Source organism: Buteo buteo, chromosome 4 (genome assembly GCF_964188355.1).
Source record: "Buteo buteo chromosome 4, bButBut1.hap1.1, whole genome shotgun sequence".
NCBI lineage: Eukaryota > Metazoa > Chordata > Aves > Accipitriformes > Accipitridae > Buteo > Buteo buteo.
In genome coordinates this window covers 55,009,324-55,027,836 of record NC_134174.1, presented here as the reverse complement: position 1 = coordinate 55,027,836, position 18,513 = coordinate 55,009,324, and the positions used below count along the sequence as shown (strand labels likewise).

The following is an 18,513-nucleotide window of genomic DNA, read 5'->3' as shown; positions in this document are numbered from 1 at the left end:
ATTTTCAAAATACTTTTCACACTGTTCATTATTTATAACCATAATATGTAATAACAGAAACTTTCTTCCAGTCTCATACCTGAACGGGGCTATTGTCTGTTTCCAAAGACTGATTGATTCTAGTGTATCAGAAAACTGTTCTACGGTGGCTGCTGAGCTGCTTTAAAATAAAAGGATTTAATTTAATTTCCAAGTTAGTTACAATAATAACATAACAGTACAGTATCAGCTAAATCTTAATTGTGTTCTGCTGTGTTCAAGCAGAATGGAAGTATTGTAGTTTCTGCTAAAAATTTCAGTCATAGTTGACTTAAAAATAGAAGTTAGTTTTTTAAAGGGTGAGCTGTTACGGTTTTTATTTTATTTTATTTTTTTTAAACATGAAAACAGTGGCTTACTTTTTTCTTAAACACTTCATAGATGACCCATCACAACCAAAGCCAAAGCAGGTTTCAAAACATGAGGCATCTTCTCCAAATGCACTGAGAACATCATCTGAGACGGCTGGTGGTATGCGAAAGAGCCAGTCTGTTCCTTCATGCTGCCTTAGATCAAAGATGTCTTCTGGACGATCCAAACAAATAGACTTTCCTGGGAAAAGAAAGCATGCTGCCATGAGTGCGGATGCAGACAGTTCAATTCAATCTGAAGTATCGAGTTTGAATGACCCTGCTTTTAGTAGATCATCTGCAAAATGCAAAAATAGAAAGTCTGACTTTGTAAAAAATATCCTTTTAAAGTCTACTTGTGGTGATGTTCTGCAATTAATGGAGGCTGCTGCTCTACCTGGACATGATTCTACTCTTCCAGAGGAATACCTCAACTCAAGCAATGACAATGAGAAGAATAATTGCTCCTCTGTAGGTTTGTCATCTTCATATTCTGCACACAGTCCTGGTAAAAATAACCACATTTCTGTTGTGGATACCAAAGAGAATCAATTGCAGGTGGCTAACTCATGCTTTTTCTTGGAAAAGTCCCTTCCTTTTTCTCAGGAAAAAAGTACTGTGTTGCCTTCTCTCCACCGCTTAACACAAACAAAAGGTGTGAAATCTCATCTCCAGAATGCTGGCTTATCTCAGGTATTGGATGCTAAGAAAGAGCAAGATGGGAAAAGACCAGAAAGATGTGCACACAATAAAGCTTACAGTATTAAATCCAGCAACAGTTTTTCAAAAACAAAAGACAAGACTCCAGAAAATGTTTCTGATTCTGGTTCAGTGGAAGGTTCTAGGAAACTTGCACTTTCAGAAGAGACTGGTAAAAGTGTTGCCTGTTTGTTGCCCTTTAAAGAAGGGTGCATGGACAGTGGCTGTATGTCTTCACAACTCTCAGGAGAGTTAAAAGTTGAAAGCACCTGTACAGCTGAGTCTATGTTGAATGGAAAATCAAAAAGCAGCTTTGATAGTGAAGATGAGAGTTTGGAATGCAGTCTAGATGATGATGAAGAAGTATTCATACCACTGCAAGAAATGCTCTCTTCAAGACCCAGGGCACAGGCAGGAACCCTGGAAGAATCTAGTCTTGACAGTTTTTCTCAGGACACCATGACTCCATTACTGAAGCTTCATGTAAGTAGCTAAAAAAAGCCAAAAAAAGTGTTGCGTTAGCTTTGTTATATTGTATTTTTAATATGATTTTTTCCTTTATTCATAATGCACAAAAATGCAGAGTTATTTGCCTGCAAGCCTGGTTACTCAGCTTAATGGTCCTCTGCTGTACAGGGCAATGTAGTCAGAGAAAGGGTGTGCTTGTTACTGTGCTTGTCCTTGGAATGGCTGAATGAGGGTTTGTGCAGCCAGATTGTGTTAGCTGTATGCCTTTTGGTGGTTTTTTAGGAGTTCTGGTTTTGCTTTTTCTGCTAAAGAAAAAGGCAGGAGGTTACATTTAGAAGATGTGTGGGGTCTAATATTTTCATTTTCCTAATCGGGTAAGATTTTTATGAGTTGAAGTTAACTAGAGGAAATTGATCTAGATGCTGAGAGATCAGTGTGCTAGACTCCAGTTGTATATCCTTGTCACAGTCTGTGATTGTCAGAAATCTGTGTACGAGTTCTTGATCTGTAAGTGATGTTTTCTTTGAGGTTGAATTTCATGGAAATTGGAAGTATTTTAGAAAGGATTTCAAAAAGCTCTATGACTACTCCTGCTCAGAAGGGATAGATGAAGTGTTTGAATCCCAGTTTACAGGGTATCATGGTGATGAATTGATCTGTGTTTTTAAAAGTTAGCCTATTTTTTTCAATAACAGCTTGTCAAATAAGTAGTGATTTTGAAGTTTTATTGTAAAATAATGTTTTAATTAGGAAGGTTCTGCAGTAGGACTTGGTGTGGCATACCTGACAAAGTTGGTACAGGTTGGAAACGGCTGCATTTAAATAAAAAGATTTTGAACTGAGTCTGGCTGGGTTGGAGTTAATTTTCTTCATAACAGCTGTATGGTGCTGTGTGTTTCGGGCAAAAACAGTGTTAATGAGAGACCAGTCTTCTGGCTATTGCAGAGCAGTACTTGTATAGCATCAAGGCTACTTCCCACTCTGCCCCCACAGCAAGCAGGCCAGAGTAGACAAAAAGTTGCGAAGGGTCGGAGCCTGCACAGCTGACCCCAGGAGACCAAAGGGATATATGCCATGCCACATAGTGTCATGCTCAGCCATCAAAACCAAGCAGGGGGAGTTGATCTGGCATGTAGCCACTACTTGGAATCTGCTTGTGGGAGGTACTGAGTTATTGCCTTTGCATCACTTTCTCTTTTCCCTCTTATCCCCTCTTCCTTCACTTATTAAACTGTCTTTATCTTGGCCCATGAGTTTTCTTGCTTTTGCTCTTCTTATTCATTCCCCTGCACCACTGGGAGGGGAAATGAACAAGCTGTGTGGTGCTTAGCTGCTGGCAGGGGTCAGCCCACAGCTATTTTCTACAGTAGAAAACAAACAGCAGAATACCTGTATAAATACTCTTGTCTTCATCTCCTCCCATTTTTAAATCTCTGAAATGGTTTATTTATTGACTGAGTTACTATCTTTGTAGGCAGATGTTGAAGAGCCGTAATTATTTTATCTGTCCTCATAATTCATTATGCAAGCATGTTATAGATAAGACTCCTGTGGTTACATACCTATTCCGCAATCTTAACCAACATGTCTGCGTAATTAATGGTTAAGACTGATAAACAGATGCAGCCTAGGTCAAATATTTGTGGCATATATGTGGCCACAACATTTGGCCTATCCTGTTTCTGCATAATTAATGGCCAAGTAAGACAAAACAGTTAAGAACTGTCCCAAAATTTCCATGACCATGGTTTTTGCATATACTAACGTTCTTGTCTTGTAAGAAGGGACATATGTGCACATTGGAATAAAGTCTTGATTCCTGTTGTTAAACAGTCATTTTAGACATATTAACCAGATACAAAATAAGGTAAGAGGTCTTTAGCTATCCCACAAGATTTTCCACACAGAGACATGCTGCTTGTTACATTTGCAAGGTCTCTTTGAATACCAAAAATCAATGCTGTATTAACTGGCTTCTTTATTAGCAGGTGGACACTTAACTTCTTAAACTAACTTCTCTTACTTTTGGGTAATAGAAAATCCCTAATGAGAGGGTATGCTCTTACTGAATTGTGTTGTCCTAAAATGAAGGAGCTCATAGGAAGAAGCTTGCAATTTAAGAAGGTGGTCAGAAGGGCACTGCTTGTCCAAAGAACTGAATTATGGTGATAAAAGATTTCAAATCTGTGTTGTCTGCTACTAGCTGAATGAAACACTGGCTACTGAAAAACTAATTTTGCTAGTGGTTAAGACATTGTGTGTTGCTTTGGTTTTTAATTCTATTTATTAGCTTCTTAATCTGGGTTTGTATTAGGATTTTGATTGGAAGCTTTGTTTTGACTGATGATGTTGGAGGTGATTTAGCAAACACTGGTGCTTTGTCCTCTAGGGACTCCTGAAAGTAACATAGAGGTACTGAATTGTTTTTGGAGTTTCTTGTCTCCTGCATGAGAATGGGGATTCCCAGGATCTTGGTGGATGGTAATAATAAAGCTGTGAGGTAAAAGGCTTCTGATGCTAATGCTCTTTGTGAAGGTTAGCTGGAGATCAGCCCCAGGGAGAGAAGCAGAGGCTTGCTTTGCTGTTCTAATCCATCGTGAAGCACAGTTATTTCTAAATTAATCACTGAGAGAGACTTGACCATTATATAAAATTGTCAAGGAATTGAGAAACCTAAACTGTTAATCATCTTATTTTTCAGGGTCTCCTTTGAGTTTTTATTTTCAGATAAAATATCATTAAAATTTGAAGAGATTTCTATTTTGATTATGTTTATTGTCTAATAATGAATTGATAGCTTGTAGTATTTTTTTAATTTCTCACTATTTCATTTACAGCTTTCTAAGCCTTCTGTTGTTAGCCAGGTGTCATATGTGAACAGCTTAGAACATCTTTTAAAGGAGAAAGAAGAATCTAAAAGGTTTGTTTCTTAAAGCTGCTTTGAAAAATTTGTGATGGAGTTGTGGATGCTTAGATTTACCTTGTCTCTCTGAAACTGCTGGAGTTTGGGTAGCAGCAAGCTAAACTTTGCCTGCTGATGCCACCAACATACATCTGATGGGACCTACAAGTGTGGCTTAACTGTAAAAGCTGAATGGCAGGCTCTTTACAAGCAATAAAGAGTGATTTGTGATACATCTGTCTACCCCTCAAGAGCCAGACTAAATTTACCGGTGCCTTCTTACAAGTCACTGAGCCAGCTAGCAGCTGCTGGTCAGTCATGAAATAGTATTTATGTAGACTGACTTTTTTCAAAGGCATTTGTAGCTCAGTTTTGGTTTCCGAAGTTGTGTAAACTATTGGTATCTGAGTAGTTAACACTGTTCAGCAAACAGAAGTAATGAGTGTTCTTGCAAAAGATCTTTTGGGTAGAAAGTGTAATGTGGTATATGTACTAATGGCAAATGGTGGTGATGGGTATATGTGTGATTAACTGTTTTGATTAAAGAATCTGACCCTAGTAACTATGGGCTGACTGATTATGGAGTAGTGAATACTCCTATAACTGATACTATTTAACAAATAAAATACTAGTATGAAGTTTAAAAAAACAAAAATTCAGTCAGAAGGTTGAAACTTTTGTGCAATTACAAAAAACTATCAGAAGTTGGTTGAGTGTATTTGTCTCTGTCAAACTAGTGATTGATTGTGTTGTTGGAAATTCATTAGGTTTTGGGAAACATCCACTTTTTATTTTGGAATAGCAAGACGCTTGTTTATTACACAGATTCAATGTCTTGCCTGCTTTTGCCATATGTAATTGGCTACTGACTTCTGGGTTCACATTCAGAGCTTAAATTTTGTTGTCTTCTGTTGTAAATACTAAATGGTGATGACATGTTCTGCTGCTACTGTTATTTCAGGGTAGATGAACTAGAAAAGCGGTTACAGGAAGACATACAAGGAAGGGAGGCTGATTCTTCAGATGGAGAAGATGAGGAAAATGCCAGTGGAGATGAAGATCTCTCAGAAGAACACAGGTCCTTCCAACTCCAAAACCAATTAAATCTAATTCTTCACTTTTCTAGCCTTTTTTTCTAATCTTTCTCTCTATTTCCATCTGTTGTTAGTATGTTTAACATGAACCATTTTTATCGTCTTTCAGGGTTGGGTGGATTTTCTTCAACACTATTGTGTTTTCACAGTTCAGCTTTCACATAAGGCTGATGTGTACATCATCTGAAAATAACTGTCTCAACCAGCAAATAGCCTTTCCATGTTTAAATTCATAAAATTTTGAATTTTACAGGGCGTTTATAAAGAGATTTTCAGTAGTAGCTCATGCCATACCTGACTACCACCCTGGAGAAGATATATTTGATTTATCAACCTCTGGGAAAATCTTCAATCAGCATAACCTAGACTTGAGGAATTTTCACTTCATCCCTCAAAATCCTATAGGAAAGCTCCTTTTTAGGTAAGAATATCCTCTTCACACAGTTGTGTTTAGTTGGACAATTTTCTTCAGTGTTAGCAGATTTTAAGATAAAATAGTATCTTTGCCTGCGAATGACCTCTGTCTTACTAAGTAGGCAAGACTGACTCCCTTTTCCTGGAATTCTCTTTTCCAGGTTAGATTTACAGAACAGTGAATTGTTACTTGAAGCTTCCCTTCTTTCCTCCTCTGGAATTCTTGAAAAACATCTTAAATGAGACACAAGGAAAAAAAAGAGGTGTTCTGGCCTCTTCCATATTTCTACTGTGCTGGGCTATCATTGATAATCTGACCAGTTTGTGAAAGATAAATCCAGAAGTGGAATGTTATAATGAACAAAAGCTTAACAATCCCAGGACAGAAAGAGGACCTTTGTGGTGAACTAATTTGTGACCTACTGGTGTTGCATTATGTTTGCTGAAAGACTTTTAGATGTTTTTGTCCTGAATGGGCCTGTGACTTAAGGCTCCACTTAATCAGGGTTGCAGAAAGTCACAATTTCTGACATCTGTTAGATTCAGTCACTGAGCTAGCAGTGTGCCTGTGTGGATGTAAACAACTGTTCTGTAACTCATAGGGATTTGTATACTATATTTATGAGGCTGTCGGACGACAAATAGCTGGACAAATTCTTGCCTAATACCGCAAGTGCAAATCTTGAAAAATTCTGGTTATTTCAGTTGGCGTTTTATTCCAAACTTGCATCAGTGAAACTGAGAGAATTCATTTAATCTTAATGTATTTTGTATCCATGTGTATCTGCTGTTGTGGGTGTGAAGAGGAGGAGGCTGGCTTTTCCTCATCTCTTTGAGGAAGTGATGTTTGTGATATACTCCTTTGGCTTCAGGCCTTTATTAATATGTTTTGAAGATCACAAGGATATAAGCTTCAAAAGTATCTTGTAAGTCAGCAAATGAGAATTAAATGAATCTTCCCTTGCAGAAGGCAATTATGATATAATTGCTTATGCATTCTGCCCAGTTGGCACAGCTAGCATGTACTGGCTTTCCAGTTGGCACATGGATGTCTTCCTAGCCACTTGCTCAGTCAGACAGATAAAGGGTATATGGAGAAGTTAGGACACAGATCTCAACAGAGCTACCTGTTTCAGTAGATGCTGAGAATAGAAGAGACTAAAGGGTATGTGGAGAAAATGGTTATCATATTTGGCTGTTTATGACATACCTGACTTTCTAAAGAAGACTAACGCTAAAATAATTCAGTAATAAAAATGACATATTTTCTGTTCTTCCAACAGCTACTTTTTGCACCTCACAAATTTGCACAGTGAGATTAGACTGTTTGATTTTAATTGCTTTAGTTTGCCTTCAGACTATATATTTAAAAGATTATTTTAAAAATTTCAAACAAAGATTTTTCTCTTTTCTTCTAAGAGTGTACGTAAAGGTCATTGGACAGTAAAAAGTCTTATTCACTGGTCTCATTGAGCATAGCAGTCCATCTGTGTAGATAGGCATGATGGTTCATTGTGCAGTAGTGTAGATCAATGTTTGAAGTTTTATTCTCTCATAATAGAAATGTTTCCAAATTATATAGTATGGCATTTTGGAAAAAAAGGTAGTTGTAAATAACAAAGGAGGTTGAATTACTATAGTATTTCACATAGGTGAGAGCATAAGAATAACATCTGTTTTGGATGTTCAGATCTTTGTTTGCTGTTGATGGTGATCTGAGGGGTGGGGAAGTTCTTACGCTTTTGTGAAAGTGCTGGTTCAACCACTAATTGATTTTTCTCCTCTTTCCCCAACCCCATCTTTGTCTTACAGTTCTAGTGTAACACAGCAGCTTTCTTTAGCTATTAATGGTTTTCTGAGTTCTGCTTACGGTTGTGTCTTGTGTCCCGTACCAATTCTAAAGTGGCTTTTCCAGGTAAGTCTACACTATTCATGCAGTTAAACTGCAGTTATACTCTGTATATTCTTCCTGGAAGCCAGTTGTAGCAAGAATAATCAGAACAAGTTTGTGAATCTGTTGGTTAACAACTCTTACATCAAAAAATCTTTCTTTCTAAGTTCCGATTTGTTCTCCAGTCTGAACTACTTTGATTGTCACTAGGGGTAGCTTTTTCTCCACACTTTCTGAGTGACTGCAAAGCTGCACGTCCTTGTCCATCTTCATACGTATTACTGCATTTGAAAAGAGTACAGTACATGCTAGGTGAGAAGAGACTTCAGGATATAATAGTGTGAGCCAAATCACAAGCAAATGTTAATCTTATTTCCTTCCACCCTTAAAGTACATGCTGCATTATGCACAAGTGCAAAGTATCACCTTCTAAATCATCAGAGATACCTGCATTATCAGATAATTCTCTTTGGAAAAGGTTTATGTGCATTATGACTCAGGAAAAAGTCTGGAGCCATTCTCAAGGAAATGCAGTGTCTGTCTGTTTTGTAGATGTCTGTGTCCGTGTCTAAATCCCCAGGAATTTACCTTGTTCTGTTACTCATAAAAACACCCCTTTCTAATCTCCATTCTGTTACTATTTACCACATTCTAACTGTGCCTGAAAAAGCCTGAACTGCCTGTGAAATTGCAGCCTGGGTCTGTTGGCTGGCTTTGTGCTTTTGCCGAAAGTGAAATATTTTGCTCCTGCGTGTCCTTCCCTCCAGCCAGTAAAAAATTGCCTTCCACTCCTTCTGTGAGCCCTGGTGTTCCTCTAATAAGGAGGAAGTGTGAGCCAATTCAGCTCACTTACAGAGCAGGAAACTGTACAGTGCTTGGGGGAGAAAAAGAAGAGTTTTTTTCTGGGCTAGTGAAGTGCTTCAAGAAACCTGAACTGTACTTCATAGTTGTGTTTTTGTAGTTAAAGAGTTCTAAGAAAAACTAAGGATTCATTGTTTCAGTTTAGTATAGCTTATGCTCAACTTGCCCGTAACTGGGCAAGGTTGTAGTTAACTCTGTTGCCCCTGCTCCCCATCAAGGAGTCCAATTTGATAACAGATGCAAATGGGTTCCAAAGGGATACATGATACTTACCGTTCTCTTAACCCTCAGTACCTTTGTATGAACCAACAGATTAAACATGGGTTTACAGCATTCTCATATTGCAAATAATTAATTTTAAAGTATTCATAGCATCTGTGCATTGCTTGAAATAATCGATATTCACAATATTCTTGGTGTATCTTGCTTACAGAGGCTTTGGGGTTGGATTTTTTTTCAGTTACTGTTTCTTATTTTATTTTACCAAGGAGTTGGTTTATTCTTTTTTAATTAAAAGAAAACTGATGCCATCGTGCAACTTAGTGTTTGACATGTAGCTTCTTTTCTCTCCACAGATGATGTCTGTTCATCCTGACTATTTTATTTCCACCCAGATTTTAGACAGATTGATGGAGATAACACTAAAAAATGGTGAGTATTTGAAGGATGGAAAACTGACCACCTGAATGAAGGCATTTCCCTTCTGTTAAGTATAGAAAGGTATTGGGGAGGAATTAAAAGGCACTGGCTCTGTTCTGTGATTTTTGGCATTAATTTAGGCTCTCTGTTACTTACGTAATGCTCAAATGCTAGGAGTTAGTCTTCATTGAGTGTGTGCAAGCTGTACCACAGAATGTGGTCCTGGCATGTATTTGCAAAGCAGTGCATCTGGTACAGCACCTTTTAAACTCACTTCTGTTATTTCACAAATAGAATTGACCTGAAGAGGAGCCCAGTCTGCTAAGAAGTTTATTCTCCTTTCCATTTCTTACTCTGGAAGATGCAGACATTCATTTCATAGCTTAAGGACTACAAGATGTTTTTCACATAGTCATACCCAGTATGTAGCACTGCATAGTTTACTTTCTAGATAAATGGCAAAAGTGAAGAGAGTCATACACCTGCACAAAAACACTTTCAAGGATCTGCTTCAGCCCACACTGCTGCTCATGTCTTGTGTGTTTTGCCTGCCTTCATCTGTACTCTCAAATACTTCTCCAGTACAAGTTCCTTTGTGTGTTCTTCATGTCTTCACTTTATTCAGATCCATCAGAAGTCACTAATTCATTTAAGCCTGCCTGTTAACATTGTTCAAGTAATGTGTTTCTCTTGAAGTACTTGCTCAGGTCTGTCCAAACTGTACCCCATATTTTGAATTTTGCTTGAAATCAGACTGTGAGCTGATATGAGAGGGAGTGTAGCCTCCTTTATTTTGTGCTTTGCTGATACTAAGCTTGATTCTGAATGAATGGTTCAAGCCGATGAATGAGCATTCAAAGAATTAATGCTGTGAGAGATCCCAGCAGATCTCTGACTTCAGAGCAGGATCAAATAGGCTACAGTTGCTCCTGGAAAGTAGTCTACCCACTTTAAAATTGCCAACTGTGGAGTCTTTAAACCATTCTGAGATGTTCTGTTCCAGTGCTTAACTAAGGATGCATCTTTTTTGTTGTTGTTTTGTTTTGGTTTGGTTTTTTTTGTACTGAATTGAACATCAAGATCTGAAGCTGCAGCGTCTTGAGTGTTATGTTCCATTATATTTGGGTTTTTTCCTACAAACTTAGCTTTAAGACACAAATTGACCCAGTTCAGAATTCTAGTGACTTCTGTCATTGTTTGGAAAACACTGTGTCTAGTTTGATGTTTCCTTGCTAGTTCAGTATTCTATAGAGAATCCTCTGTACAGTTTGCAGACTTTCAGATACAAGTCATCATACAAATCAGCCCTCTTTTGCAATGAGCATTGTTTCTTACTTCTATCAAATAAGCGAATTCCATCTGTTTAGCACTTCTTTTCTAGAAACATTGCCTGTTTTCAAATCTTATTTAGCTCTACTGCAGTCCCATTATAACACCTTCTTGCCTGTACCTACACAGAATGGTAATTTATGTATCCTCTTAAAAGTAAATATTGCCTCCCTGTTTGTTCTGCTGTTTGTGATGAAAGAGAGCTGTGAGGTAAAATGAGTGCAGCTTTAAAATAATTCACCTGTTACATAGGCAAGGTGTTTCTCTAGCATAAAATACCATGTTAGACTATTTTTTTCCCCTCATCATTCTGAAAATAAGCATGTTGTTCAATGTAGCCACTCTTCTGAGATGAGAGCTGGTAGAATTGATGCAGACTGCTCAGCTTTTTTCCCTTAAAAGGAACTAATGCTAAGAACTAAATTTAAAACTAATCCATTCCATGTCTTTTACTTGTAGCTTCCATCAGTGATGAACAGTCTAAACCATGGATTCCTTCACTAGCTGATGTGTCAGCTGTTTTTGTCAATATGGGTGTTGCGTTTAGATCTCTCTTTCCATTGCAGCATCTTCAGCCCAACTTTAACGAGTGTGATATTTTGTAAGTGTTTTCCTTTTGATATTTATTGCTTAGATCCTGTGAAAGCAAGGCTTGTGCTTAGAATGTAGAATCAGAAGGTTCTCCTCTATTTCCCCTCCCTTCCATCAAGCCATACTCTTCTATAAATTCTCAGTTCAGGTCTTCATAAGATTAAATAAACCAGAACTTCAGACAATGCCTGACAGGTAAGGATTCAGCAAACCAGAACTTTGTCCTTTGTCCTGCACCTTCCTAATAGAGGTTTACAAGAATTGTTGCCTAAATAGATGGGCAGAATTTGTAATTGGTTACAAGTTGAGATAGGTGTGTGTGCTCTGTAACTGAGGATTGTTTTGATTTGAAGGCATTTTGAAACATGCAGTGGTTTTTGTTTGTTTTTTTTTTTTTCTTCAGTTTGATGCAAATAAGTCTTTATGGGCTTTTAAATTGTTGATTTATTGCTCAGATTAGTGTCTCTTTTATTAGAAGTCAGATGCAAGAAACAGTGAGTAAACAACAGCCAAGAGAAGACCTAACCTCTGCCAATCCAGCCTTCTTCAGTCTACCAGAAAACAATTTAATCAATGTGATTAAGGTGAGAAAACTCTAGTTAGTGTGGGAGAGGGTTTTGTGGGGGTGGGGTGTGTTGTTACTTTGTGTTGTTTTTTAGCAAAAACCCTGGTGTCTTAATTTACTCCTGGGCATGTTTTGTTGAGTAGATGCTATCCTGGGGTTTCTGCTGAATCGGATATTATTGCAGGCTTGTTGCAATCTCTAAAGTTTCCTGATTTCTATTAGCTTCACTCACAACTGCACAGTTCTGCTGCCTCCCTTTTCCAGCTGTGGCACTTTATCAAACATCTCTGCTCCTTTGTGTAGAAAAAAGCTCCATTTCTGTGTTCCAGTGGAAATGGGAAGGGTTGTTGATGTTGGGTGGTATGTTTTATGCTGCTTCAGTGTGTTAGTGCAGCTCTCGGAGGTATGTGATCAGTCCCTGTGCAGCACAAGGTGAATGAGGTGGGAGCTCCTGGAAGGCAGGTAGAGCTGTGACTGACTCTGCTGTGGAAGTGAGCTGTTAGATCCATGCACTGTGTCCTGTGAGACTGTAGGCTGAATGATGCTGGTCACACCTCACAGGCTAGTTCTCTCTGATTAAAGGTTGTATGGTGAGAATACTGACTTTATAACTGATTCAAATACTTCCACAAGGAACTCTGAAATTCCTGACATCATTTCTTTAGAGATTTTTGACTGTAAAATCACTTAGTTCAAGAGAAAGCAGTCAGAGCATCTCCACTAGAGACAGGATACATATATCTTGATAAATGTGTGTTCTCATTTACACACACATCCCATATTGTAAGTAACCCATGTGATAATGCTTGGGTGGGGAAAAATCTCTTGATTTATGTTTTCAGTATTAATTCTGTATTTAGAAAGTCTGTCAGTCTTTTGTTCAGTTAGATGAGGATTGTCTGTGCAGTGGAGAAAGATCTTCCCTGCTCCTGTAATGTCCAGGGAATATTGCCATGTTCAAAAGATGAGCCTCCAGGAGGTCTGTTAAAAAAACCAAAAAAAACCCCAAACCAAAACAAAAAAACCAGAAGAGTGCAGTTACTGGCAGATGGGGAGATGTTAGTATGCAGGTGTTGCAAGAACAATATATCATTTGAGGTGCATATTAATGTGAGGGTGGAAAACTTAAGTTCTCATCACACTTTAAAATAAGCTAACCCAATTTCAGATTTTAATGCTTTTTATTTCTTTTAAAGTTTCTAGGTTTCTGTACAACAGTAATTCAAGGTGGATATACTGATCAAGAAATATTGCTGCTGCTTCTATTGCTATTTAAAATAAGCTTGGAGAAACAGTTAAAGCAAATTCCTTTGGTGGATTTTCAGTGCCTTTTCATAAAGCTTCTGATAAGTATAAAAGACTGGGATACAAAGGTAACTTCATAAATAATTTTCTTGTACTAGATTTATGAAACTGCAACTTAATTTTCAAGAAAAACTTCTGAAGTTTTCTTTTTTTTCCTTGACATATCAGAAAAATACTGCTTGAAAATGTAATATGAACAAATTGGGAGTTTTGGATTTGTGTGAGATTTAGGTGGTGGGTGGGTATACTGAGAGGGTTTTTGTCCCATAACATTATGATTGCCTGTCCTCTTCTGCAAGGGAACTGTGTTGTATTGAACTTACTCTTACGTTTACTAAAATAGCTGTATGTTTAAAATGGCTCTCTGAAGAAATGATTGCACTAAGCTGGTAAAATGTCATTAAAAGCAATCTAATCTCAACTACCCTACTATAAAATAGTATTTAGTAGACTTAACTACAGGTGTAATGCAGAAATACCTTTATGCACATCATCTCTTATTAGATCAATTCCTTTTAACGTTTATGCTCTGTATGTTTCTAGGGAGTAGATGTGTACTCCTTTGCAAATAAAACAAATGCCCACCATATCCATTCTTCAGTATGGGGACTTTTGTTGTTGTTGTTTTAAAGATGCCCGAGCTCTGCCTGGCAGTGAGTGAACTCTCCACTCATCACCATAATCTCCTGTGGCTAGTTCAGCTGGTGCCTAGCTGGATAATACGTGGACGGTAATGACACTGTAACATCAGAAATATGTAGTATCGTTAACAGCTAACTTATTTGTATTATTAACAGCTGATTTATTTGTATAAGCACAAAGTCTGATAAATGCAATGGGTATTAAATTTTCTTTGGGTGATTCATGTCTGCTTTTAAGTGTTAATCTGTTAGGAGTTCTGTATCTTTGAAATTAATAGATTTATAATGTATCTGAGGAGAATGAATTGGATGCTCAGTTTCAGGCTTGGAGGCAAGCATCTAGCAGTGTTTATTTGTGCAGAAGAAAAGCTGCAATGAGATAAGGGTACTTACATTTTACTAGCCTCTTTACTAGTTTAATAGCACCTATATTGAGAAAATCCAATTTAATAGTTGTAGGCAAGTTTATGTCTAGGGAAGCCGTGCATAGCCTCATATACTTTGTAGAAACAGCGTGGATTTAAGAAATTCTCTGGGAAAGAAACTTTTTTGTTTTTCAGGGAAGTAAGAAGACGTCTTAGCCTACTGATAATTTCAAAGCTTCTTAATAAAAAGCATATAGAAATACCTGATGACAGTGACAAGCAGGTACTGCATATATGTGTTGTATTTGTATAATTTGAAAGTTTAGAAAACACGTATATTATTTTTTGTGTTTTATGTTTTAATACTGTAAGCCTATTTTCAGGAACCTTGCAAAATGACCAATTAGTAATTTTTAGTTTAGATTAGTATTAGAAGTATATTTGCACATGTGTGTAACCTGCATGTTCCGCAGCTTGTAAGTGCGTTATTGTTTATGTGCCTAAACATTCATTTTGGATGTTGGAAAGAGGCCTACGCTTCTTTCAGTCTTCCTTTTGTGTTCATGTAGAGTCACTCTTTGTTTTCCTAGGGTTGACTTTTTTTTTTATTGAGGCAACATACAAACACTTCAGTTTGTGAATAGTCAAAAATTACCCAAAGCATGAAAACTTCCATTTTAATTAAAAATCCCCTTTATGTTCTTGTCTTAGTGGACAAATAATATTGTAGTGGCACTAGGTTTCCAATTTTCTATTGCCAGTAAACCACTCCAATTTGTTAATGCTTGTATCTGTAGATGTCTCTTCTGCATCATTTTGTGGTGTACATGAAACCTTCTAATCTACTAAAGAAGATGAGAGAAGGACTGGAGCAGCAGAATGTCACTGGAGACCACCTTCATACAAAACTAGAACAGGAGGTATGTAGCTGATAGTGCTTTTTTGCATTTGTCTTTTTATGCGCCTTCTACAATTTTGAGAATGTTTCTTTTAATTTCTGTTAACTGAGGACAGTTCTGTACATGGAATTGTTTATACATGATTTTGTTGCTGTTCATCTGTTAAAATACTACTTGTATTCAATTTTGGTTATAGTCATGGTGGAAGGAAAGAAGTAGTATGTGACAGAGGAAGCTGTATTAGGCTGTTTTACAAACAGGGAAATCATCAAATTTCCTGAATGGCTAAGTCACATGGATGTCTTGAGTCCTGTCTTCTGTAATCAGAAGACCATCCTCCCTCCCTTCTGATGTAATCAGTGGAAACTGTTTGAGGCTGAGCTAGACCTTCACTTGCAGGCTTCAGAAAGAGATTTATGAATCTTTTCTCATAAACAAGTATTAGAAAGATTTTATATTTCCATCTATCCAAAAATTGAATATTGTTTTGGTTATTTGAGACTGTCATGGAGATTTCTTAGCAAGTATTTTGACCTTGCTTTTGACCTTGATGTAGATGATAGGGAAAATAAAACCAGCTGCTGAATTTAATTTTCAGTAATTAAAACTACAGAAAGTTTTGTAGGTTACTTAGGTAACTTAAACCAGTGTTTTAAAATGTTTCTAATATATGAATGTAGTGTTTCAAATTAGTTATTTAGGCAAATGTGTAGACATACTTGTCCATTGATCTGGCCATTGGAGGAATCATTCCAGAAAGCAAAGATAGTGCTGTATCTAGATGTGAAGAGTTATGATTGACTGCTAAAGCTCTTTTGATTTCTCTCCAGGCATACTACCTAATCTACATCCTCCTTCATCTAGTCAGTGAAGCTAGTTTCTTTGATGTTGTAAATTCTAATCAAAGGGTGAGTAACTTCAGTGGCTAGATCTTTAGATTTTAAAAGACTATTTATCATGCACACTTGGTCTATTTTTGTAAGAGCTATCATGTGATGGAAGATCACCAGTGGATAATAGCACTGGGGGAAACTTTTGTTCTGGGGCAAAGTAAATGCAGAAGAGGTTTCTCTGCATTTCTGCAGATGGAACTACCTCAAAACATAAGGCTGTGGATCAGCAGACATTTATTTTATTAATCTTTCTCAGAAAGTAACGGGAGATTAACTCAACACAGAAATTCTAAGAAGTTCAATGATCCTCTGAACTCTTGAAGTAAGGTTGAAATTTTTCAGTCTAGAAGAAAACCACTTTGAAAACACTCAGTAAAATATGTTCAAACACATCACGGTTTTCTGTGCTGGAGTGCAGCCATGCAGCAAGTGAAAGCTAGGACCGTATCTCCTCTGTTCTCTGTAGTGATAGTTCTTTTGTGCCATGTGATGTGAACATCTGTTAAGTAATACCTTCTGCTTAGCCTTTCAGTAATCCTATTCAGATTTCTGTGATCATTTGCTGCAAGGTGTTTGCGTACACCTTCTGCCCCATGGAATCACTGTTGGCTTTTAAGAAATCTGTCATGAACTGTTTGAGAGAAGTAAAGCAATAATGTTTGGTTACACTTCAGGGCTTAAGTGTCTCAGTTTCCTACTCAATGCAAAAAGATAATCGCAGAGTATAATCTGAAACAAAACTGTATGTGGTAAAGAAAATAATTATATCGTGATGATCTTTTGAGATTTGTTTTTTACAACTGCCTTCATGAAGATTTGTGGAGAACTTGATCTTTTTTTATATATTTTTTTTAATGTCTCTGTATTTCTTCATGAAGAAAGAGTCCATTATTCACTGACCTGTTAGCCATCAAGTGGCAAGAGGGGTGTGGCTGAATATTGTGCAGGCTAGACTCTGTATAAAATCAATATAACTCTTTCATTTCTGGTCCTCTTCCAGTTAGATTGGGTAAATTGTCATGGCCTTGAGACACCAGCAAATGTTTGTGAGTAGAATTTCAGCATCTCTCACCTGTTCTGCAGAGCAGAGCCTCTTTGTAGCTGTTCAGTGAGGGATTCCAAACAGGAATTTTATGAAGAAATTCACAGAATGTGAAAGATCTTGGGAGCCATTATGAAGAGATTATGGAGTTGCGAAACTGCTTTATTAAAGTAATCAGAAATTTAGAGAGAAATAAAAGATCAGTGCATAAACCTTGGATATGTTTTACCTGCTCAGCCAATTCCTACAAAAGCAAATGACCTGAGTCATCCTTGAAACTACTTTTTAAAGCTCTTAGACCTGGTTTACCAGGTGCATACAAGCAACTGATAGAGGATCTTATGTTCTTTCTTTTCCCCCTTCCTTACTGTATGTTTCTGAGAAAAAAATCAAACTGAAGCGTATAATTTTTAAATTGAAATAATATTTAAAGAAAGCTTTTAGTTTTGACATGGAGGATTTAAATAGCTGTACGCTTTTGTCTTTATTTAGCAACACTTACTGAAGCTTTGCAGTGCCTTAGATAAGCACATAAAATGTGATATTAGGGAAGATGCAAGGCTGTTTTATCGAACTAAGGTAAGGCATGTAAGTTTGGGTTTTTTTGTTTGTTTTGGGGTGGTTTTTTGTGTTCTTGTTGTGTGTTGTTTCCTCATCCCAGCCCTGGAAATTCTAAGAGTTCCTCATGGGTTTGCTTTTTTTCCTGGTTTCTCTGTCTGCATCATGTCTTTGCAAGTACGTAAGTATATGCTCATTCTAATGCACTGAAAATACTCTTTTTGCTAACAACAGGACTCTTAACAACTGTAAAATGTGAGCTTGCCTGCCTTTTAGCCAGGCAACCCACAGAGTTGCTCTATTTCTTTTCCTGGCAGTTGTTGATAGTTGACTCAACTTTTAAGAGCAGGGGCTACCTGCAGGGCAGAATACAGAGGACCGAAAAACCAGCCTATCTTGCATGTGTCTCTGTTTTATTTTCAAATGAATGAGCTAGTTAAAAATGATGTGGATTTAAGCCAACTGTGTGTGATGTAGCATCAAGCTTGGATAATTGCCTTTCATTTGCATTGTGGTGCGGGGCTTACTAATGATAGTCCTAATTTTGTGACTTTAATGCTTTGCATGCTGTCGTAGCAAGCCAAATCAGATCAGTGATGATAAAGTGACCAACCCTAGCTTTGAAAAGCCTTGGCTTCTTCAGCTTTAAATCAAACTTTTGCAGTTGTGTGCATCCTTACCTCTCGAGAAGATTTTTCTTTTTTTATTCAGCCAGATTAGTAGAGCGTGGATCCTTTTAACAAGTTAATTACTCTTGCCTTGGATTTTTGTATCTCGGGTCACACTCACTTTTGTTTCTATTGCCCTTGCACTGAGAGGGGAAAATCTTACTCTGTTTTCCCCCCTCACTTTATTTGTGTAATAGTACAGTAACTTCCAGAGGATGCCACTGTGCTGGGTTTTAACACAGCATATGAAGCAAATCTCTGTTCTGAATGGCTTGGATTAAACACCTGCATGTGTTTGGT

At 37.4% G+C, this 18,513-nt stretch overlaps 1 protein-coding gene across 5 annotated transcripts in view; it reads left to right on the top strand.

Annotated features, from left to right (window-relative positions):
- Nucleotides 1-18,513, top strand: part of SLF2 (SMC5/6 complex localization factor 2) — a 31,439-nt gene that overhangs the window by 8,454 nt on the left and 4,472 nt on the right. For 4 of the 5 annotated variants that reach the window (XM_075026263.1, XM_075026262.1, XM_075026264.1 and 1 more), the window contains exons 5-18: nt 421-1,571; nt 4,394-4,476; nt 5,420-5,536; nt 5,806-5,973; nt 7,779-7,881; nt 9,294-9,369; nt 11,146-11,287; nt 11,753-11,861; nt 13,039-13,215; nt 13,780-13,877; nt 14,349-14,436; nt 14,951-15,073; nt 15,883-15,960; nt 17,480-17,566. In XM_075026263.1, coding sequence (XP_074882364.1) covers nt 421-1,571; nt 4,394-4,476; nt 5,420-5,536; nt 5,806-5,973; nt 7,779-7,881; nt 9,294-9,369; nt 11,146-11,287; nt 11,753-11,861; nt 13,039-13,215; nt 13,780-13,877; nt 14,349-14,436; nt 14,951-15,073; nt 15,883-15,960; nt 17,480-17,566 — 2,600 coding nt within the window. Of the gene's footprint in view, nt 1-420; nt 1,572-4,393; nt 4,477-5,419; nt 5,537-5,805; nt 5,974-7,778; nt 7,882-9,293; nt 9,370-11,145; nt 11,288-11,752; nt 11,862-13,038; nt 13,216-13,690; nt 13,878-14,348; nt 14,437-14,950; nt 15,074-15,882; nt 15,961-17,479; nt 17,567-18,513 lie in introns of those variants that run through there. The other variant, XM_075026266.1, reaches the window with a different exon arrangement.